Source organism: Chiloscyllium punctatum, chromosome 23, assembly GCF_047496795.1.
Source record: "Chiloscyllium punctatum isolate Juve2018m chromosome 23, sChiPun1.3, whole genome shotgun sequence".
Taxonomy (NCBI): Eukaryota; Metazoa; Chordata; class Chondrichthyes; order Orectolobiformes; family Hemiscylliidae; genus Chiloscyllium; species Chiloscyllium punctatum.
In genome coordinates, this window is record NC_092761.1 from 67,963,725 (window position 1) to 67,988,648 (window position 24,924).

The following is a 24,924-nucleotide window of genomic DNA, read 5'->3' on the forward strand; positions in this document are numbered from 1 at the left end:
TGCTAACAGACTACACATCATTGTGATAGCATTGAATCAAAGTATAAAAGCAATGCAATTTTAGCAGGTTCATCCAGAAGAATCAAAGAATAATCAATGTAAAATTAATGCATTAGTCATATGGTAGGAGCTTAGAGTGGAGACGTGCTTGACTGAATATCATCTACCCCTACTAATCATTCCTGGGACTCTTTTAATGTTGCTTTTAAATGTTGAAACTGAGGTCCCCTTTAGACCTGTGTTCAGTCAGTATTTCATGTTTGGTATCTTCTGTGTAACAGGAAACCTCACTTAACTGTTGTTGTAATAACTAGCTCTGTACATGTATAAACAGATGATTCATCAGCTATCATGCTACCCTACAATGAGCGCATCTTACTGAAAATAAGAATATTTTGTTCTAAGACGGAATGAAATCCAGCCTTCAAATGGAAGTGGACAAATGGTCATCCCGGCATCATGATCATTAGATAAAAGACTTTAGGAGAGAGTCAGGACTGCTAATGCTGGAGATCAGAGTCAAAACGTGTGGCACTGGAAAAGCACAGCCGGTCAGGCAGCATCCGAGGAGCAGGAGAGTTGACATTTCAAGCATAAGCTCTTCATCAGGAAGGTAGGCAGGACTTTAGGAAGGTAAGTGGCATGGTACAGATGGCCAATCTCCAAAATAAAGGTATGTCAAAAAGGGTGGGTGGGGCAAGATAGGTTTGAACATGACATCTGTGAGGAGGGGGGCAGGACAAACCACCACCACCTTGTGGGAAGACCAGGAAAACCTCCACATCAGCCGATGGGAACAACAAAAACAGTTACTACAAAGACTCTCACAAAAGACCACAAAGTATCTGGGACATAAAAGAGAACTGCCTCTGCTCTTCCATTTTACAGAAAGACTTCAAATTTCGTACATCATTCTCATCAGTCACAGTTCTTATATTTTGTTTTGTTGCCTAATTAACTAACGTTTTGTAACAAAATTGCTGTTTCTCAATCTCAGAAAATTGCAACAAATTGACAGCTGCCAATATGAGGCATGTGATCAAAGACCCAATAAAATAAACACAAGAGCGTATCATTTTTATGGTCTAGTTGCTATCTTATAGTTGAGCATTAAATAAAAGGAACTTAAATCTCCAAATATTAAAATTAATTGTCTTGTTTTCATGCATACTTAACCAGATTGCTAGTTTCAGTTCCTCAATAAATCAAAATGAATGCTGTAACATTATTACTTATAGCTCATTGACAAACAGAGCTGAACTTTAATTAAATCAGCACAACTACCTTTATGCCTTCAAATCAACAAGAAGTCATTATTTTCACCTTGAAGAACATTTCAATTTTAGCTCGACGGCTTTACCCATCAACATTTATTTACTCCATATAAGATGGAATACCTCACAGTTGGGACATTTTTCCTTGAATTTTCTTGCTATGCCAGTGATGGTACCACCAGTTCCAGCACCCATCACCACAACATCAACTTGTCCTATGGAAATTAAAAAAGCAAAACAAAAACTTACAATTTACAATTACAATTAAACTAAATATTCCATTAGAAATGAACCTTTTTGTCTTCCAGTAGTGTATTGCAGCTTGAATATGAAATTAATTACAAGATTGTTTACAGCAAGCAGTCATGCTTAGCAAGGTTAGATTTCTATATTATTCCAGAGTAACATGCCATATGCTAACAGACAGGTAATTCACAGGAGAGCAACATCTAACTGCATTAACTTAAATAATTTAACAGCAGTAAACATGTGGTGGATTATAAATTAATTAACAATGAGTAAAGGGTAAGAATGTGGAAAGATCATGTTCCATGTTTGGTGTTTGGAAGGTGATTTGGAAGCATGACGCAAGGCAGAAAAACAAAATGATTTTGGAAGACATTTCTCGAGGCTGGGGTCTGGTGGATTAGTGGATTAGAGAAGATGGAGGATCACCCAATGTTAAAGGGATCGAGGGTTTGGACTGGAATATGGTTAGAGTAGATAAGTTGGAGCAAGATTGTTACAGTGCCTTAAGAGCAAGGTCAAATTCTTGAAGTTGATGAGATGGGAACAAAGAGCAAAGCAAAAGCTAGTCAATAAATAAATGGGTTAAGTTTCAGGCTGTCTAGTTATTCAATTCTGAAGAAGGGTCACTGGATCTGAAATGTTACCCCTATTTTCTCTCCACAGATGCTACCAGACTTACTTAATGTATCCAGTTATTACTGATTTTGTTTCTGATTTCCAGCATACACAGTTAGAATCGTAGAGTCATAGAGATGTGCAGCATAGAAACAGACCCTTCAGTCCAACCCGTCCATGCCGACCAGATATCCCAACACAATCTAGTCCCAGCTGCCAGCACCCGGCCCATATCCCTCCAAACCCTTCCTATTCAAATACCCATCCAAATGCCTCTTAAATGTTGCAATTGAAACAGCCTCCACCACTTCCTCTGGCAGCTCATTCCATACACGTACCACTCTCTGTGTGAAAATGTTGCACCATTGGTCTCTTATATCTTTCCCCTCTCACCCTAAACCTATGCCCTCTAGTTCTGGACTCCCCGAACCTAGGGAAAAGACTTCACCTATTTACCCTATCCATGCCCCTCATAATTTTGTAAACCTCTATAAGGTCACCCCTCGGCCTCCGACGCTGCAGGGAAAACAGCCCCAGCCTTTTCAGCCTCTCCCTATAGCTCAAATCCTCAACCCTGGCAAAATCCTTGTAAATCTTTTCTGAACCCTTTCAAGTTTCACAACATCTTTCCGAGCAGAGTCAATGTTTCAGGTCCAGTGACCTTGCTTCTGAATTTGGAACTTCAAAATGTGCCTGCAGTTATGGATATAAATCTTTATAAATAGCATATAGATGTGTCTGGCAAATGTTCCTGAATTTGTATTAGACCCCCAAATATGGTATGAAAAATGTGTTGCTGGAAAAGTGCAGCAGGTCAGGCAGCATCCAAGGAGCAGGAGAACCGACGTTTCGGGCATAAGCCCTTCTTCAGGAATCCCCAAATATGGTATGCATATTCTATACACAGCTTTGAACAGAATAATGTAACAAAAGAGAGATTAGATCAGAGCAAAGATCGAGACAATATTTGTAGCATTATGAATGGAGATATATGTGTAGCAAGAACAAGTAGGAGCAGTTCAGTTTTTCTGACACTGAACCGTAGGGAAGTATTACTCATCCAACGCATGATGGTAAACCAGGAAAGTATTTGACACGGCAGCTCAACGACAGTGACAACAGCAGAGACCTTGAGTTGGGTGTCATTCATGTATTCAGTGACTTCAGTGCTTGTAAGTGCTGGTATATTATTCGAGTACAATATTTCAATAGGAAAAATCATTCTGGGTTACAGAGATAAATCCAGAGGATTACACTTATATTCTCCTGTGAGACATGGGTATCACTGGCTGGCCAGCATTTATTGTCCTTCCTAGTTGACCTTGAGAATGTAGCAGTGAGCTGCCTTCTTGAACCGTTGCAGTCCATGGGCTGTAAGTAAACCCATAAGGCCCTAAGGGAGGGAATTCCATGATTTTGACCCAGTGATGGTCTATGTGATGAATCTTTGATCATTGGTAACTTGAAGAATGTTGATAGTGGGGCATTCAGTGATGGTAACACCTTCAAATGTCAAGGGGTAGTGGTTAGATTATCTCCTATTCAAGATGGCCATTGTCTGGCATTTGTGTAGCGCAAATGTTACTTACCTTTGTCAGGGTGGTGCTGGAAAAGCACAGCAGGTCAGGCAGCATCCAAAGAGCAGGAAAATCGGCATTTCGGGCAAAAGCCCTTCATCAGGAATAGTGGCCCTAATGAAGGGTTTTTGCCCGAAACGTCAATTTTTCTGCTCCTTGGATGCTGTCTGACCTGCTGTGCTTTTCCAGCACCACTCTGATCTAAACTCTGGTTTCCAGCATCTGCAGTCCTCACTTTTGCCTTGCTTTTGTCAGCCCAAGTCTGGATATTGTCCAGGCCTTGTTACATTTGAAACTGGACTGCTTCAGTATCTCAGGAGTTGTGAATGGTTGCTGGACATTGTGCAATTATTGATAAACATTCATATTTCTCACCTTATGATAGACGCAGCTGAAGGTGGTTGGGCCTAGGACACTACCTTGAGGAACTTCTGCAGAAATGTCCTACAGCTTAGATGAATGACCTCCAATAACCACAACCATCTTCTGATGTGCCAGGTATGCCTCTAGCCAGCAGAGAATTTGCCCCCTTGATGCCCATTGAATAGAGTTTTGCTAGGGCTCCTTGATGCCACACTTGGTTGAATGCAACCTTGATGTCAAGGACTGTCACTCTCACTGCACCTCTGAAATTCAGTGCTTTTGTCCACATTTGTGCAAAGGCTGTTAATGAGGTCAGGAGCTGAGTAGTTCCAACAAAATGCCAACTGGGCACCAGTGAACAGGTTATTGCTCAGCTGATAGCATTATTGAAGACATCTGGAAGATGAAATACAATTTTGCTGTGTAGCTATCTACTACAGTCAAAGGTAAAATGTTAAGGCCCAAAATTAAAGCATCCTGTTCAAGATTGTTGTCACCATCCAGGGTCAAGAAGCCCGCTGGATTGTCATGCCAGCTGCCACTGCTGTCAGAAATTCCCAGTACTGCCTTGCATAATGGCTGCAGTGCGCACAATCTATAAGGTGCACTGCAGTAACACACCAAGGTTCTGCCAACAACACCTTTCAAATCCAAGACCTCTACTGCCTAGAAAGACAATGACAACAGATGCATGGGAGAACCACAATCTGCAAATACACCTCTCTTGCAATATGGACTTAGAATCTCCTTCACTGTGGTTGAGTCAAAACCCTGGAACAATCTAACACTGACTGTGTCTCCTTATATTTCAAGACTGCAGCAATTTATGAAGGCAGATCACACCACTTTCTTCAGGACATTTAGGGATGAGCAATGAATCCTGCCTTAGACAGCAGCTCCCAAACCCTTTAAATGTATTTTTAAAATGTGAATCTTCCAGGTGAATGCAAGTTTAGAAAATAAGAAACCTGTGTACAACTGAATCAACTGATCACTCCTGCAACTTGATCCCAAGTCACAATCAACCTCAGGTTTGATGGGGGAAAGGAGTGTAAAGAGCTCTGTCGACTCAGGAACTATATGATCATTTATGTTTTTAATTCAAAACTAGAATACTATCTCATGGTGGAATCTGTTCAGTCAATATTACACACACAATGCCATAGGGACAGTCTGTGCTTCATGGATGTTGAGGCAAATTAGGAATAGGTTCTCTAAAGAAATTATTACGTTCTATTATTATTACCTTCACATTGATCCAGAATTTCTTCTGCAGTGATGTCATAATGTGCTAATGGATTGCTAGCATTTTGATACTGAGGATAAAATAAATATTGGCATTAATGTTTCCATTTAAAGCAAAACAATAGATTTATAGACAAGTCTTAAAAGTTTTTGGGGTGTCGTAAGGGAAAATTTCAAGGATCTAGTTGAAGTTCTCTGAAATTTTCACTATTCTTCATTTAAAGTCAAATAGCTTGATCCCATCATTCTGCACATTCCAGGAAGGAATTGAATTTCTGCTTGATGCATTTTTAAAAAAACATATATTGCACAATATTTCCATGTAATCTGATGGATGCAAGAAATTTACATAAGTCACATTGACAAGTGATTTCACCTGATCAAACACATGAGAGTTTGGAATCTCGCTCTTCAGTTTCCAAGCCATTCCAATATGAGAGTCAGGGCTATTGAGATTTGCAGTGTTTGGTGTCCTCACCACTTCAACCCCCAAGGCTTTTAACACGTTGACCTGTAACAAAAAAAGGACAAAAAAAAATGGAAATAGTTGATAAACAATACAACATTGAAGAACAACAGCAGTCGAAACAGACTCAAAAATTCATTAATAGACAAGAAGTGAATTGCAATTTTTGTGTGCTGTCAGCATCCAATTAGAGCAAATATTTACTTTCGGCAAAACAATGGGGCAGGAAAATACTGCTGGCTTTCCACCTCAAGATAAATTTCTTTCAACTTCATTCGATCTTTTCGGCCAACAAAATGATTGAAGGCACTGTATATTGCAAAGGTTATGGGTCCTGTCAACATTTCGGCAATCGTACTGAAGACTTGTTCTTCAGAACTTGCTGCTTCCCAAGCCAAGCTGTTCCAGCACAGTTACAATAGTGGCATCCACCCAACAATATGGAAAATTGTCCAGATAAGACTTGCACATGAAAAGCAGGACAAATCCAACCCGACTAATTACTACCCCATCAGTCTACTTTCAATCAGCTTCCTCCCACAGTCCAAAGATGTGCAGGCCAGGTGAATTGGCCATGCTAAATTGCCCATAGTGTTAGGTAAGGGGTAAATGTAGATGTAGGGGTATGGGTGGGTTACGCTTCGGCGGGGCGGTGTGGACTTGTTGGGCCGAAGGGCCTGTTTCCACACTGTAAGTAATCTAATCTAATCTAATCTAATCTAAAGGTTTGGAAGGTGTCATCAACAATGCTATCAAGCAGCACCCGCTCAGCAATAGTCTGCTGAGTAATGCCCACTTTGTTTCACCAGGGCCACTCAGCTCCTGACCTCATTACAGTCTTAGTTCACACGTGGACGAAAGCATTGAATTTCAAAGGTGAGATGAAAGTAATAGCCCGTGAACATTCAGGCTGCATTCGACCAAGCATGGCATCAAAGACCCCTTGTGAAACTGGAATCAATGGGTATCAAGGTGGCAACCTCTCTGCTGGTTGGAGTCATATGGCCTCTATAGAGACACCAAGAGACAATGTCACTAAACTAGAGACCCTAACTAACCGCAAGGACACCCATCGTTTGTGGCAAGGCCTACATGATATAATGGACTACAAAGTAAAGCAGAGCAGAATAGAGAATAAAATATATCCTTCCCTGATGCACTCAATCCATTTTACAGAAGGTCAGTGAAACAATGCCATCTGCCCCAACAGCACCTGTTCCATCAGTCAGCCATTAGATCAGCCTTTTTGAGAGTGAACTCATGGAAAATAACTGGCCCAGATGGAATCCCCAGCCATGCACTCAGATCCTGCACATACCGGCTTAAATGACTACCACCCAGTGGCTCTGATCTACATAATTATGCAGTGCTTTGAGAGATTAGTCATGGCTCACATCAATACTATCCACTCAATCTGCCTTCTTGCCTTGAAATTCACCCACTGTCACAACACAGATGCCACCTTCCTACACTCATCCTTGGAACATCTGGAAAACAGGAATACCTATGTCAAGCTCCCACTCTGACTAAAGCTTTAATTCCACCTAAACTAATCTCCAAACTCTGAGGCCTAGGCCTAGGTCTCAGTTACCACCACCCCCCCCCCACACACACACAACTGGATCATCGACTTCCTGACCCATAGACCATGATCAGTGAGAATAGGCAACTGCACCTCCTACCTCCTCCACAACAACCCTCAACACCGGCACCCAAGAACACTGCATACTGAGCGTCTGACTATATTCCCTCTACAGTTATGACTGTGTGGCCAAATTTTGTCCTAACTCCAACAGGTTTGATTATGACACAATCATTGTAGGCTAGATTTCAAACAAGGATAAGACAGCATACAGGAAAGAGATAAAGTGCTTGGTGGCATGATGAAAAGATAGCAATCTCCTCCTAAATGTCTGCAAAATGAAAGAGCTGGACATTGACTTCAGAAAATAAGGTGGATGGGATGCCCCTACCTACATCAATGGAGCTGAGGTAGAGATGATTGAAATTGTCAAGTTCATAGGACAGTCACCAACTATTTGTACTGGTCCATCCACATTGATGTAATAGTCGAGAAAATACAACAACGCCTCTATTTCCTCAGGACAGTAAAGAAATTTGGTATATCCATAAAAACTGATAGCAATTTTTATAGATTCACCATAGAAAGTATTCTATCCAGGTATATCACAGTTTGGTATGGCAGCAGCTCTGCTCAGGACCGTAAAAAGCTACAGAGAGTTGTGAACACAGCCCAGTCCATCACACATCACCTATTGACTCCATTTATACTCCTCATTGCCTCAGAAAGGCAGCCAACATAATCAAAGACCCCTCCCACCCAAGTTATAATCTGTTCCAAACTCTTCCATTGGGTAGAAGATACAAAACCTTAAACACTTACACCAACAGATTCATGAACAGCTTCTTCCCTGCTGCTATTAGACTTGTCAATGGATCTCTAAAATTTCAAATTTAATGTTGATCTCGCTCTTTGTGCATCTTCTCTGCAGCCGTAACATTGTATTCCTCACTTTGTTCTATTGCCCTTACGTACATTGTATGGTACAATCTGCCTGTACTGTGTGCAAAACAAAACTTTTCACTTTATCTAAGTACCAGTGACAGTAATAAATCAAATAAAATAAAATCTAATCATACTTGGCACATAAGAAGACACTTGTTGGAGGTCATCATCTCAGCTCTAAGACATCTCTGCAGTAGTTCCTCAGGATAGTATCCTAGGCCCAACCATTTCCAGCTGCTTCATCAATGACCTTCCGTCAATCATAAGATTAGAAGTGGGGATGTTCACCAATGGTTGCACAATGTTGAGCACCATTCATGACTCCTCAGATACTGAAGCATGTTCAAATGCAAAAGATCTGGACAATATCCAGCTTGGTCTATCAAGTGGCAAGTAGAATTCACTCCACACAAATGGCAGGCAATGACCATCTCCAATAAGAGGCAATAAAACCACCTTGACATTCAATGGTGTTACCATCACTGAATCCTGTACTATCACCATCCTGTAGGTTATCATTGACCAGAATCTCAACTGGACTCACCACATAAACACAGTGGCTACAAGAACAGGTCAGAGGTTAGAAATATTCCGAGGGGTAATTCACCTTCTGACTCCCCAAAATCTGTCTACCATCTCCAAGGCAGAGGTGAAGAGTGTGATGGGATACTCCCCATTTTTGTGGATGGGTGCAGCTTCAACAACACTCAAGAAGCTTGACATCATCCAGGACAAAAGATGAGGACTGCAGATGCTGGAAACCAGAGTTTAGATCAGAGTGGTGCTGGAAAAGCACAGCAGGTCAGGCAGCATCTGAGGAGCAGGGAGCAGAAAAATCGATGTTTCCGGCAAAAGCCCTTCATCAGGAATAGAAGCAGGGAGCCTCCAGGGTGGAGAGATAAATGGTGGGAGGGAGCTGGGAGAAGGCAGCAAAGAGTACAATAAGTGAATGGAGGTGGAGATGGAGGTGATAGGTCAGAGAGGGGGGTGGGGGAAGGTAGCAAAGAGTACAATAGGTGAATGGGGGTGGGGATGGAGATGATAGGTCAGAGGGGACAAAGCAGCCTGCTTGATTGGCACCACATTCAAAACATCCACTATCTACTCCATGTATGCTCAGCAGGAAAACAACAAGGTGCACTGCAGTATTTCACCAAAGATCCTCAGTCAACATCTTCCAAACCCATGACCATTTCCATTTAGAAGGACAAGGACAGCAGGTAAATGGAAACACCAAGTTGCCCTCCAAACGTCTCAGTGTTGTGACTTGTAAATATATCGCTGGGTGAAATTTCTGAAAGTCTATCCTTAATGATATTTTGGGTATACCTACAGAACAGGGGCTGCAGCAGTTCAAGAAGACAGCTCACCCACCACCTTCTCAATGGTAACTAGGAACAGACAATAATTACTGGTTAACCAGTGATGCCCATGTCCCATGAGTGAATAAACAGTTAAAGCCATTAATGTCCGAGTCACTGAAATGCCAAATGAATTTGGCTAGCACCAAAGGCATGATGGAATCTCCCTTGACTAACATTTAACACGTAATCATGCTCACTCTGTATACATGAGAAATGTTTGCGATTGAAAACATAGCTGGAGTTTTTAAAAGCAAATGCACGCTTCATTTGCTTATGCTTCAACATCCTAACATCCAGCACAAATGAGATGCTGCACTTTTTCTCCATGGATCCCTTACAATGTAACACAGAAGCAAACCTCACCCACCTTGACCATTTCTTGGTTGTATATCACTGAGAGAACTGGATCTGATAGCTGCAGATCATGGTCTGAGATATTGTTTGTGCCTAAGCAACATGGGAGATCCTTTGGAGCAAATGGTGAGCTGAAAACACCTAGTACCTGCTCCAATTTCCATGTCAACATTTCTCAGCATCTAGTTTGTTTAACACATTCATAAGATAGGAAGCTAAATATTAATGAGGCAAGTTGTGGCATTAATACGGTGTTTAACAAGCTAGAATTCCACTTACTTGGCAACTCACTACAGTCTAGCAAGAAATATGATTTGTCTCACATCAATCGGTTTTCAAAAGTCTCTTCTATCCTTGTCCTTCTAGATGGTAGTGGTCCTGACTTTTGATTGTGCTGTCTAAGGAATTTTGGTCAATTTCTGCAGTGCATCTGCTAGACAGTATACACTGCTGCTACTGAACATCAATGGTGGATTGTGATGCCCAGAAAATTGCATGCAATTCTACTCACTGTTTCTGTTGCTGACAATTTTGCTCTTCCAAACATTTCTATTTTGTCACATTGCATACACAGTTTGGGCTGTGGTCCTCCCTGCTGCTGAAAAATGAGACCACTAATTGATTTTCATCATTTTTTTCCCCCCTCTGTCAGTGTGAGAGAGTCTTCCATGGATGTATGATATTCCTTTCTATATTATGGTCATAGAGGAAGTGATTCAGAAGGCAAGAGTGGTGCAAAGGCAGAGAAACAAACAGTTTTTAAGAATGATTTGGAGGAACTGGTATTAGACTGGGGTGGACAAAGTTAAAAAGCACGCAACACCAGGTTATAGTCCACAGATTTATTTGGAAGCATTACATTTCGAGGCATTGCCTCATAGCCACATAATGAAGAGGCTAGTGCTTCTGAATTAACCTGTTGGACTTTAACCGGTTGTTGTGTGATTTTTAAGTTTTTACAAAGGAAAGGTTGTATCAGATTCTGTCTACTCCATTCCAATGCCCTATAGAATATACATACAGTGTAACACATATCAGAACATTAATAAAGGGTTGTGTATAAAATGGGCAAATAGTACTGACCTAACCATCAGTGGCCACATCTCGTGAAAGAATGTGAATAAATAAATATATTGAAAATAATTCTCTTCACTGTATAAATAAAAAAGGAGTTCCTATATCTACAGTGTAATAAAGGCAAACAAAACAACCACTGTTCTGTGTTGTCACTCTGTCTGTAGTTATTAAGGAGACGACTGCTTTGTAATGTTTCGCAGTCAGTATGTCGGCATACCTTTAAAAGACATGCTGATGATGTCATAGCCTGTAAGGTGGGGGATATAAACTTCTCAAGTTCCATCTTGCCCTGGGATCAATTTAAAAATATGTTGTACCATTGCAATATAATAGCCTAGTGTTAACCTTAACACTTGATATACCTGTGAATATAATGACTGTATGGAATTGCTAGCTGCGATAAATGTCTTTTTGGATATTTCAATACCACAATATCCATAGCTAGTTTCTAAGGTTCAGATATAATTATGCATTACCACATCAGATAAAACATCCTACAAGAGGCAAAAGCTGCATCAACTGGAGTAGGGTAGACAGAATATGATATAATTCATCCTTCTTATAAACTTTTTTTTTGCGTTTGCACTACTCTCGCCTTCTGTATCACCTCTATGATCATAAAATGGAAAGGAACACCATACATCCATGGAAGACTCCCTCACACTGACAGAGGGAGAAAAAATGATGTTAAACATCTAGTGGTCTCATTCAGTCAGCAGCAGGGAGGACCACAGGCCAAACTATGGAGGCAACGTGACAAAATAGAAATGTCCATACCCAACTTGAATTGCAGAAAATCATTTCAGATTGTCAATGTGGGCAGAAAATAATTGACCAGCAGCAGCAACTGGAATAAAATGAAGTTGCACTGTGGGGTATTTCTGAATCAGGACATTACTTTCTTTCAGAATCAAGGATTCTTAATTTTACATTTACCTTCTCTAAGCTCATCTTCTCTGGCATGACAATAATGCAGCGATATCCTTTCACAGCAGCCACCAATCCTAAACCAATACCTGTGAAAATATGAGTTGATGGCAATACATTCAATCACTTATGGCCAAGTAACAGCAATCAACATCAAAAAATTGCTGATCACTCTAATCTAATGATTTGAGCTATATGGAGAGGTTGAATAGGCTGGGGCTGTTTTCCCTGGAGCATCAAAGGCTGAGGTATGACCTAATAGAGGTTTATAAAATCATGAGGGGCATGAATAGGATAAATAGACAAAGTATTTTCCCTGGGATGGGGGCATCCAGAAGTAGTGGGCATAGGTTTAGGGTGAGAGGGGAAAGATATAAAAGAGACCTCAGAGGCAACTTTTTCCACACTGAGTATGGAATGAGCTGCAAGAGGAAATGGTGGAGGCTGATACAATTGAAACATTTAAAAGGCATCTGGATGGGCATATGAATAGGAAGGGTTTAGAGAGATAGGGGCCAGGTGCTAATAGGTGAGACTGGGTTGGGATATCTTGTTGGCATGGACAGGTTGTACCGAAGAGTCTGTTTCTGTGCTATACATCTCTATGACTCTATGATTTACCTGCAAGAACGTTAATGCTGTTCTTTTCTATAACTGATTTGCGCAAGGACAGTGAAGTCTACAGTTTTATGTTTCACAGCAAGTATGCAATATGCCTTTAAGAGGCATGCTCACGAAATCATCACTGAATCATGGTATGTGACCTAACAGTAGAAAGGTCTATGTCTCTATCTTACTGAGGCCACTTGCAGCATGATATGCTGAGGCAAGCTTGCAATGGTTTGTAATCAAATTCCTCAGTGCTAGCCTAATTATATTTGTGCCAGTAATTGCAATATATTAAGATACCAAGGCTGTAATTAATGTTGATTGAATCTTTCAGTTACCTAAAAGATAAAAATGTTACCCATTCTTATGCTATGGGAGATAATGTAAACATTGCTTTGTCAAGTAAATAGGCCCAATTGAAAGTATAAAGTCCATCACTGCAAGTTTGTCTGCTCAGTTCTGCCCTTTTCATATTTTCCAGTTAATTGCATAACTCATTAAATACAGAGAAATTTACGACAAAATTCTATGCTGCAAAAAACATTTAACGTATTGCAAACGTGTTCATGCACAATCTTAGATCTCTAACCAAAGTAATAATGCAATTGTTTTTCTTTAACAACAATGTTTCTTTCTGGCAATAGCATTGAGTGGCATAGGACAGGAGCCAATTGCAAAGTTGGAAGATTACACATTTGAAATAATGACTAATGGTTCCTATTCCAGTTCTGGTCTTATTTTCATTAGATCTGTAATTTCCTGACAAACATTACAGGAAGCGGGCAAATGTTTAAGCACAGATGTCAGAGTGCAATGAGTTTGTGAGCACCATGTTTTGGGCTCATTTAACACATTTCTGCAGCAGTGATTTGGAACAGATTACTTTAACTGTTGTGTTTTAAATTTTGGAAGCATGGTGTTTCAACAAGGAGCATACTTAACCCATTGAATGTTATCGCCACAAGTTGCTCAGGATGGCCGCAAGGTGGTCTCATGAATTTGACGGATGGACCAATTGGGTACAGATTGGGGAAGGCCATTATGATATGCTTTTTGGACCCATTTAACTCTCAGGAAGTGGGCACAACACATGTCAATTGCTATTCCACCAGCAGAAAGTGAGGACTGCAGATGCCTGGAGATCAGAGTTGAAGAGTGTGGTGCTGGAAAAGCACAGCCGGTCAGGCAGCATCTGAGGAGCAGGAGAGAGGCATCATTCCTGATGAAGGGCTTATGCCTGAAACTTCGACTCTCCTCCTCCTCGGATGCTGCCTGACCAGCTGTGCTTTTCCAGTACCACACTCTTCGACACTATTCCACTAGCTTCAACATGTTGGAGGGCTCTGGTGCAATCTTGCAGTTTAGCAGAACACCCAGAGATTAGAATAGAATCTGTATATATCACTGATGTTTATTCTGGAACCTCCTAATGGGTATCACTGACTTCCTTTTTCCCATAACCCACTAAGACTCAAATCTTTCAACGAATACTATAACAATTCTTACCCGTGTTACCAGAGGTTGGTTCAATGATAACATCACCTGATTTCAGAACCCCTTGTTTCTCAGCATCTTCAATCATTCGTAAAGCAATGCGGTCCTTAATACTTCCCCCAGCACTGAAGAACTCACATTTTGCCACTAGAAAAGATGTTCAAAAAGTAGCCGCGGCAAAGTTATGGTTCTAATTATATTTTTCTAATTATATACTGAGAATGATAAAGTGCAAATAAAAAGTAACAGAATATATTGAACTAGTATTGAATTAAAGAGTGTAAATTGGTGGTAGTAACGTTATTCTTAAGAATAACTTTGCTTTGAGATATTTCTAAAGTAGCCTAAAACAGCCTATTTACTGGCCTACTGTTAATATTACTAGACCTGTTAACCCAGAGACCCAGGTAACATCATGGGGACCTGGTTTTGAATCCTGTTATGGCAGATGGTGGAATTTGAACACAATTTTTTTTAAATTTTAAATCTGGAATCATTACCATGAAACCATTGCCAATTGTTGAGCGGAAAGTCATTCTGATTCACTAATGTTGTTTGGCAACTGCTCTCCTCACTACTTGGTAACTGCTGGTCTACCCTACATGAGACTCCAGATTAATGTAGTTGACTCTCACCTGCCCTCTGGTCAATAAATGCTGGGCTCAAATTCTGTGCATGAATTAATGAGAAAGATTTGCCAGCCAAATAAGATTAAAATTCAGTGCACCCTATCAAGAGTTCATCTCCACTGTTAAAAAAAACTGTTCTGCCATTCGATGAGATCATGATTGATCTAATAATCCTCAACTCCATTTTCCTACCTTTTCCCATTAACCTATGAAACCCTTACTAAACAATGATCTCTCTGCCTTGAATATACTTAAAAACCAGCCTCATCAGTTGTCTGCAGAATTCCACCAGTTCACAGCCCTCAGAGAAGAAATTCCTCCTCATCTTTGACTTAACTTTGCAACCGCTTCTTCTGAGATTATGCCATCTTGTCCTAGATTCTCCCATAAGAGGAAATAACCTTTCCACATCTATCCTGACAAGTCCTCTCACAAGCTTCTATGTTTTCACAGGATTACTTATCATTCTTCTATATTCCAACGAGTGCAGGTCAAATCTACTCAACCTCTCCTCAAAAGACAATCTCTTCCAAACCTGGTATCAACAAAATGAACATTCTTTGAACTGCTTCCAATGCCAATATGCATTCCCTTAAATAACGAGCTCAAAACTGCTCAGTTTTCCAGCTTTGGTCTGATTAGTGCCTTGTTCAGCTTTAGCAACACATCTCTACTCTTATATTGTGTTCCATTTGAAATATAACTGATTAATAAAATGCAATAAACAACATCTTCTTTAAGACTACTTTTAATTGGACTATCAAGCTATTTTCCTCTGCATCACTGGATTAGGCAAATCTTGCAGATGCTCAAGCTGGAAGAGGATGGTGGCAATAAATTTACCTTTTCTAGAGCAATAGTACAGAGAGGTCATACAGCAATTTGAGCAGTGGTACAGATTGCTCATACACACCTTCTAGTAGGCATGATTCAGGAATTTGATGGAGTACTCTCAACTCGCCTGGATGGCTACACCCTCAACAACAATCAAGAAACTTGGTACCATTGAGGACAAAGCAGTTCACATTACTGGCAGCTTATTTACCATCTTCAACACACAATAGCTCCACCATCAGAGCACAGAGGTAGTAGTGTTTGACATCTGCACAATGTAGTGCAGCAACTTGCCAAACTTCCTTACACAACATCTTCCAAACTCACAAGCTCTACCACCTAAAGGGCAACAGATGTTTGGAAATGCCACCATCTCTAAATTCCCATCCATGTTACTCACCATTGTGAACTGGAACTCCGTTTCTAACAGCATTTTGTGCTTCCTTACATCCCGTGGACATCAGCAGGTCAAAAAGATAGTGATGCAGCATATTTGCCAAGATCATTAAGGATGTGCAATAAATGCTGGCCTAGTCAGACTTTTCATGAATGTGTAAAATAATAAAAAAACCTGCTCCTTCACTGTTGCTGGTTTGAAAGCCCAATACTCCATCTCTAACAATATTATTCATGTACTTACATCTTCTGGACTGAACCTATTCAAGAAAACTATTAACTACAACTTTTTGATGGAAATTAGAGATGGCCAGTTAATGCTGGAAACTCTTCCCATTGACCCTCATATCCTGCAAATGAGTTTTTAAAATCCTATAAGACCATTTTCATTAGTCTGCCAAAAACAGAAATTTGTGATAATGTTCACATTATACATATAATAGCAATTATTATTCTAAGTATTTGTAAAATAAATTTAGAAAAGCATTCATTTTACAGAACATTGATCTTAAAGATGCATTTTCAAATGAAATTTACTGACAAGAAAAATTGCAAATATATTACATTTTGTTTAAGATAAAAACCTTTAGCACACCATTGGAGGTTAATCTTCAAGCTTTGTTCTGAATATAGTATAAGTTTTCTTCATTATTTTACAGTGACTAAGAACATACCGATCATTAAAACGCTAGAACAGAACGATTGCAGTACGACCTAAACAGTTGAAAGTTAAACGTCACACAGCACCGGGTTATAGTCCAACAGGTTTATTTGGAAGCACTAGCATTCGGACCATTGCTCCTTCATCAGGTGGTTGTGGACAACCACAACCACCTGATGAAAGAACAGTGCTCCAAAAGCAAGTGCTTCCAAATAAACCTGTTGGACTATAACCCGGCGCTGTGTGACTTTTAACTTTGTACACCCCAGTCCAACACCAGCACCTCCAAATCATTAACAGCTGAGGTACAGCACTAGGCTCACCTTTGTGTCCAGTCTTTGCTTACCTACTACAACTACACAAAATAATTATTTGAAAGCTCCAAGTTTTTCCAAAAACCTGAGCTTATTTGTGTAGGATGAAAACATAATGAGATTTCACTCAGTGTTACTTACATAGCTCACATTTGATTCCATATTCTTTTGCAATATTATTAATTCGGATGAGGGGAGTGTTACCAATTTTATAGAGGACATTAGGCAAGATCTTGCTTGAATCCTTTCTGCAAAACAAGAGATGTAGAATGTAACAGAATGCTTTGTTACAATCTAAACAAGTCTGTAATGCATGTCCAAAATGAAATGCAGCACATGGTGTGCTATTTAGTTAAGGTCCAGATTTGATATCTGATTAACACTGAGACTGAAAGGTGGCCTGTTAGAAACAAGGAGAAAAAGCCACGGGAGCACTCAAATGAAACTATAGTGTCATTTAAATGAAGACCTGGAACATGTCCCCACATGCCTAGATGAGTGCAGATCCAACGGCAATCAAGAATCTTGATACCATCTAAAACAAAGCAATCTGTATCATTAACTTGCTCCCTCGTTGGCACACTGTATCTGCAGCAGGTGCCATCTGTGCAAAACGCACTGCAGAAAATCACTATCACTACCCTACCAGGGCTGCAACCTATACCACTGAGAAAGGCAAGTGCAGCAGTCACACAGAAGTACTCTTAACTCCAAGTTCCTCATTAGGTTAGTCACCTTCCTAACTTGGGCGTGTATTACCATTACTTAATCCCTGAACTCTCTGTCCAGCAGCAATGTGGGTACATATTCATTACACAAAATGCTGCAGTTTTTAAAGTGAGATTGGCTACCATCTACTGAAGAGGATCTGAGAATGGGCAATAAATGTTGGCCTTACCAGTGATTCCAGTATTGCAAGAATGAATAGATAAATAAAATTGGGGCAATTCTACAAATTAAAAAATAAATTATATTTTGTAAAAGAAAATGGGACAAGCAATGAGTTCAGTATGTTAACACGGTTTCATTGGGATAAATTATACAATATGGTGGGAAGGGGTTTTCTGTGCTTCCGAGTGAGGACGTCCTGCTTCAGTAAGCTCTCCAGCACTTCAGACAGACCTGTGCTGCACTGAGTCAGGAACTGAATCAATTTTTACAGTTGTCACTGGGGCCAGTCTGACAAGCCCTTGTGAGGAGGGCTGAGAATGAAGGAACCTGGGGGCTCAGGTTCAAAAGATTTTGGTGGGGATGACAATCAGGTTAAACCTTAAAGGCCCCTCTGAACAGTCCAAGGCAGTCTGTCAGTTTGGCGAATTGGCATAGGCTTTTTCTAAGGCCAGTTAAGTCCCAGTGACCAAGGGATGAGGCCCTTAAGTGGACACTAATTGTAATTCAGCCAAATACTGGATTTAACAAGCCTCCCACCTTCAAACACTCTGGCAAGTAATTATTAAATCCAGTCCTTTGGATTTCAGTTAATGAAATCAGTTAACCACAAACCATTCAGCTGACTCTAGCTTATGTTTACAGGACCTTGATTAGATTACAATCAATTGAAATCGATTGTGTATACTCTGTTAGATTTTGTGAAGATTCCATTTGGTGAAACTGATATTGATAATGCATTACATTCTTACTCAGAGGAGTTAGTTGAACAAACAGAGAATTACACCAGAATAGTTCATTCTGTGACCTTCACTTGTGCAGGTATGTTGAGTGAAGTTGGACTTTAATGCTACAAAGAGAATCACTTTATTAATCTCCATTGCACTCACACAAAATAAGTGGATTTACTAAATGTGATCCCCAAAAGAGCTTCGACTAAACAAAGATACTTGATTTTGTTGGGATCTTGATCAGGTGGGCAAATGGGCTGAGGAGTGGCAGATGGAGTTTAATTTAGATAAATGTAAGGTACTGCATTTGGGAAAAGCAATTTAGAGCGGGACTTATACACTTAATGGTAAGGAGTATTACTGAACAAAAATACCTTGGAGTGCAGGTTCATAGTTACTTGAAAGTAGAGTTGCAGGTAGATAGGATAGTGAAGAAGACATTTGGTATGCTTTCCTTTATTGGTCAGAGCACTGAGTATAGGAGTTGGGAGGTCATGTTCTGGCTGTACTGGACGTTAGTTAGGCCACTTTTGAAATATTACTTGCAATTCTGGTCTCCTTTCTATTGGAAGAATGTTGTGAAACTTGAAAGGGTTCAGAAAAGATTTACAAGGATGTTGCGAGGATTGGAGGATTGAGTGAGAGGGAGATGCTGAATAGGCTGGGGCTGTTTTCACAGAGCGTCAGAGGCTGACAGGCGACCTTATAAAATCATGAGGGACATGGATAGGATAAATAGACAAGGATCTTTTTTACCCTGGGGGCGGGGGCGGGGGCGGGGGCGGGGGCGGGGGCGGGGGCCGGGGCCTCCAGAACTAGAGGGCATAGGTTTAGAGTGAGAGGGGAAAGATATAAAAGGGACCTAAGGGGCAACATTTTTCACACAAAGGGTTTTGCATGTATGGAATGAGCTGCCAGGAGAAGTGGTAGAGGCTGGTACAATTACAACATTTAAAAGGCATCTATATGGGTGTCTGAATAGCAAGGGTTTAGAGGGACATGGGGCAAGTACTGGCAAATGGGACTAGATTAATTTAAGATACCTGGTCGGCAGGGACGAGTTGGACCAAAGCATCTGTTCCGTGCTATACGTCTCTATGACTTAGAAAGTAAAACTACTTGTTACACGATTTCAATGACACGTGGCCTTGCTGCTGTGAAGCTAATTCTCTGAATCTTATGTAATACCTACAGCTGATCTTGAGTGTGTGGAGATTTGGATGGCGCCATCTCCAGACTCCAGGTGCAGCGTGATGGAAGGTCTGGCATTCTTGGCTGCTGAGGTTCCTGTATTTGATTCTCTTTCATTTTGTTGCTCTGTTCAGAGGTCATCATGTGAACAGTGGAGTTAAAGACCAAACTTATTTAATCTGTAGGGAAAAAAGATAAATACTTTTATCTGTTTCCAGTCTTGATCATCTGTTAAAGATTCTGCTCTGTGTGCAACAGACTAATGCAAACTTCTCAGCCTTCAGTTCAATTTCCAGAGTACACTGAGTTAGTTTCTAACACCCAAGGTAAAACAGTGGAAAAACGCAGGCAGCATCTGTGGAGAGAAACAAAGTTAATGCTTCTGGTTGAAATGGCCTTTCATTAGCTTGGATAAAAGGTCAGATCTAAAACTTCAGGATAGTACATTCGCAGCATTTGCAAGTCCAAAGCATGGATATAATGGATTTTGGAGAGTCAGCATGCTATGGAGGCAACCTCAGTCAGGCTGACCTAACACCTACAATGGTGAGCTTTCTGAAATGGAGTTTTGAATAGCAAACAAGATTCTATAAAACAATTGAATTCTAGCTAAACCATCAAAAGACCGTGCCTGAATTATGTTTGAAGAAGTTTTGGCATTGTATTTTAAGTAATATAAAAAAAAATAGATTTTCCCTGTTATAATTGGATAAATTCCCTGACAGGATAATGCAATTTGATATTTCAATAACAGTCAAGAGCTTCCTTGCAACATTTTAGTCCCTGTAAATTCACGTTTTCTTGATAAATCACTTTAGACATGATTCAATCATTTTAGACTGAGAGCAAGAACAGCAGAACAACTGAAGTCATTTTCATACACTTTTTATATCAAAAGTCAGTCACTTTTTCAAGCTTCTGAATGATCAGAAATAATCGTTACAATGAAGATTACTGAGACACCCCATTTTGTTAATTGCTTTAGTTAGTGGCAGCTATAATTATCATTTAAAAGAAAAATAAAGGTGTTTGTGAAGAAATTAATTACACAAATCTTGTTCACTCAAACCTTACCCGGAGAATGAGTAGTTAAATTCTGATGGTTTTCTTCTGGAACAAATTCAAGGCAATGTGTAGAGAGAGGGAAGTTCGATTCCTTTTGGAAGGTTTTGGCTTGGCATCAACAATTAGAAAACTTTAAATGCTTATCTTCTGTCCAATGGGTTCATAGCTTAGTGAACCCTCCTACTTTTCTGTTCCTTGTTGTGCATAATTACACTGCATTTGACATGAGCTGTGTAATTTAAATTTTCTGTCTGCTTCACCCTAGTTTTTATTTGGTTATAGACAAATGAGGAATGCAGGTGAGTTTTTACAGTCTGGAATGCAAGCTGTTCGACAATTGGCACAGATTCAACCACACCTATCACATAATCACAGGGTCATGGAATTGTTACGGCACAGAGAAACCCATTCAGTCCATCGTGCCTGCACTGATTCTATTACTCATGGCCAATCTCCTGCCTTTACTCCATATCGCTATTTCTGACCAAATAATCTTCCAATGCCCTTTTGAATACTTCAGTTGAACCCGCCTCCAACACATTTCCATACCCATTGTGTGAAGAAGTTGACATTGACCTGGCATTGCAAACTCCAAAAGCCAGTAAGTCGCCATGGCTTATGAAGCATTACATTCTAAGATGGTTCTACTAGTATTCAGGAAAATTGTCGTTACCTCCTCTTACAGAAACTTGAAATCAAAACTTCTCCTTTCTGGTCAAAGGAAATTGCAATTAGAATGGAAACAGTCTGTTCAAATATCACAATGGTTTCCCAACTATTGTTCCCCGCAATGGTGAGAAAGGATAGTAATTTCTGTCAATGAACTCTGCTACCTTGTTATTAGGGCTGACTGCCAGAACATAATGCAAGCAAAATTTCAGGAAGTAAGTATTTAAAAGCCAAAGGTATGCGAATATTTTCAATACTTCGCACCTCAAAAGCTGAGTGGAACGAGGGCCAGGTGGATCTCATTAAGAACGTGATCCCCGATTGAGGCTATTTGACCTGGGACAATCAGGGACCTGTGGCTGACAGATAGAAACCAGATTCCTTCCCCCTCCAACTCTATTTTGATTTAATCCCTGCCCTCCCCTTCATTGTTTAATCACGCAGCATTGCCCTCTGAGAAAGGCATTGCTTTTCACTGGCCACTCAGGTGTTTCCTTTCTTCCTGGTGGTGGAATATAAATAAAGATTTATGCACTTGTTGTTTTTCACTGTGTCTGACACCTGCACACATATGACATGGGTGCTGGGGAAAAAATAAGCACTACCACTGTCAGGTAGTAGTGTGAGGTAAAGGAAAAGAAAAATTAAAAAAACAATAAAAAAAAGGACTCTCACTACACTGGGGACTGGCTCTAAGCTAGCTGGTCACATGTAAATAAAGGGTGACTTGGTGACAGGATACCAGCTGCCATGGAGTTATTTGACTTTTAAAAACACGTTAAAGTATTGTGTAAATGATGGAACAAATAAAAAAGTCATTAAAGGCAAGTGGATAGGCCCAAATCTTTGAAATTTCCACAGGCTAATGGAATATGGCTTTAGGTAAACAGGACCATGATTATGTAAAAATTTGCATAGCCAACATCTGGATTTCTGCGTTTAGTCTGAGACATCATATCACAGCAAGAATATATTGGCTGTTTGTCTTGCAAGAGATGCAGCACAAAATTCACCAAATTAATAATGGAGATACTGGAGTTAAAAATGAGAACAGATTACATGAAGCAGATTTGAATTCCTTCAAACATAAAACGGAGAATGGTTTAATTGCGGTGTGTAGAATGATCTGTTGGGGCAGAGAGTAAGAAAATATTTCTTTTCATGTGAGAATCTAGCAGAAGTATGTATGACCTTAAAATTGGAGTTAGACCATTTAGGGCTGATGTCGGAGAGCTCTCCTTCTCAAAAATTATAATGGAAATTCAGCAAACTTTCCCAAAATCATGTTGAGTCGAAAGCATTGAAATTTTTAACACTGACTTCAATAGAATTTTATTAGATTTGCTTATCAAAAGATTTGGAAACAAGCCACAACAAACAAGTTGAGACTTGAGCTAACTGCTATAAGAGGGCTATTATTAAGCTGGAGAGTATTCAGAAGAGATTTACCAGAATGTTGCTGTGAATGGAGGGTTTACTTTTATAAGGAGAGACTTATAAAAGGTGGGGACTTCTTTCACTGGAGCATAGAAGGTTGAGGGACAAACTTCCAGAAGTTTCTAAAATCCTGAGGGGTATCAATAAAGTGATCGGTAGGTGTCTTTTCCCTCAGGTGGGAATTTCAAGACTAGGGGCCATATTTTTAACATGCGAGGAGTAAGACTTAAAAAGACATGAGGGGAATTTTCTTTATGTACCGAGAATGGAATGACCTTCCAGAGGAAGTGATGGATGCAGGCACAGTAATCATGTTTAAAAGACATTTGGATAAGTTCATGAATAAGAAATGTTTGGAGGGCTATGAGTCAAGTGCAAGCAAGTGGGACTAGTTTATTTGGAATTATGGGCAGCATGGATTGGTTGGACTGAAGGATCTGTTTCTGTGCTGTGTGATTCTATGACTGAATGTTAGAACAGCCTTACAGGGATAAATACACATACTCCAATGTTCCTTTATCTTTTTTTTCCTATTTGTGTTCATCCTTCTTACAGATCAATGATGCTATATTGAAATCTTGGAATTAGAAATCTATCTGATATAAAATAGCCAAGATCAGCCATTGAATTTATGCAGGTCCTAATATACAGGGTATTTTCAGTCAATAGATTTTTTTTAAAATGATACATTCACAGAATGCAGGTATCACTGTCCAGGCTAACATTTATTGTTCATTCCTAATTGTCAAACAGTTAAGAATCAATCACATCATGGGGGTGTGGAGATATGTGTAATCCAAACCAGTTAAGAATATTAGAGAACCAGATGGATATTTTCCCCCAACAAGTTATGGTTTCATAGTCATCATTAGACCCTTAAATCCACATTTTTATTAAATTTGAATCTTACCACCTGCCATGGTAGGATTCAAATCCGGGTCCTCGGAACATTACCTCGATCTCTGTATTAATAATTTGGCGACAATACTACCCAGCCATTTCCTCTTCCCCCCTCCCCCCACCCAAACAGGCACTGCGTTTAACAGGTAGTCTAGTGATGAATAGTCAATGGGAAAATCTAATTTGATCAACCTTATTATTTTGATTTAAGCAGGGAACAAAGTAGATAATAATGTACTGTATTTAGATTTACAAAAGCTCTTCAGTAAGGTGCCCTTAATAGACTAATGGGTGATGTCAGAGAAAGCAATATCATGGACAAGTAGCAGACTAAAAGATGATAAGACATAGGAACAGATTTAGGCTATTCAGCCATCTGAGTCCGTTTGGCTATTCAATTATTTATTTGCTGATTCAACTCATCAATTCCAGTTTCATGCCTTTTCTCCATAACCATTGCCTTCCTTACTGATTAAAAATATTTATCTCAGCCTTCATTATTGTTAATGACCCAACTTCTATCCCTTTCTTCATTAAAGAATTCCAGCATGTACTGCTAGCTGGCTTCAAGACACAAGACAGAGAATGGGAATAAAAAAATAGCCATGTAGAGAGGCAGGACGTGATAAGTAATAGTCAACAAGGATCAGTGTTACTCAGTGACTACTATTCACAATTTTCACGAATGATTTGTAATTTACATCAAAAAGTTGGTTCTAAATTTGCAAATGGAACTTATAAATTGCAAGGAGACTGTCAGTATTGAGGAGAACTATTACAAATTACGTGTTGATTTTGAAGATTTTTGATTACAATTACCAGCAATTTTCTGATTGTGTTCTGGGCTTGTTAAGAAGCAGCAGTTTAAATATGACACATTAATTAATTGGATAAAGAAAATATGCAAACATGACATTTGGGGATGATTCACTGATAGAAGACAAGCAGGATGTTGACATGATTGTGTTAATTTCATTAATATTTGGGGGCACCATTCTATTTTCTAGACAAGGTATTAGGGAACTGATTCTGGAGTAGAGTGGTGCTGGAAAAGCACAGGGGTTCAGG

The 24,924-nt window shown here is 39.8% G+C and overlaps 1 protein-coding gene across 1 annotated transcript in view; it reads right to left on the reverse strand.

The window, feature by feature from the left end:
* Positions 1-24,924, reverse strand: part of LOC140493987 (cystathionine beta-synthase-like) — a 66,703-nt gene that overhangs the window by 15,740 nt on the left and 26,039 nt on the right. The window contains exons 2-8 of the mRNA XM_072592922.1: positions 19,787-19,964; positions 17,117-17,223; positions 14,154-14,288; positions 12,048-12,127; positions 5,700-5,834; positions 5,325-5,394; positions 1,398-1,489 (exon numbers count right to left, since the gene is read on the reverse strand). Of these exons, the coding sequence (XP_072449023.1) occupies positions 1,398-1,489; positions 5,325-5,394; positions 5,700-5,834; positions 12,048-12,127; positions 14,154-14,288; positions 17,117-17,223; positions 19,787-19,929 (762 nt within the window). The 5' untranslated portion in view covers positions 19,930-19,964. The remainder of the gene's footprint in view (positions 1-1,397; positions 1,490-5,324; positions 5,395-5,699; positions 5,835-12,047; positions 12,128-14,153; positions 14,289-17,116; positions 17,224-19,786; positions 19,965-24,924) is intronic.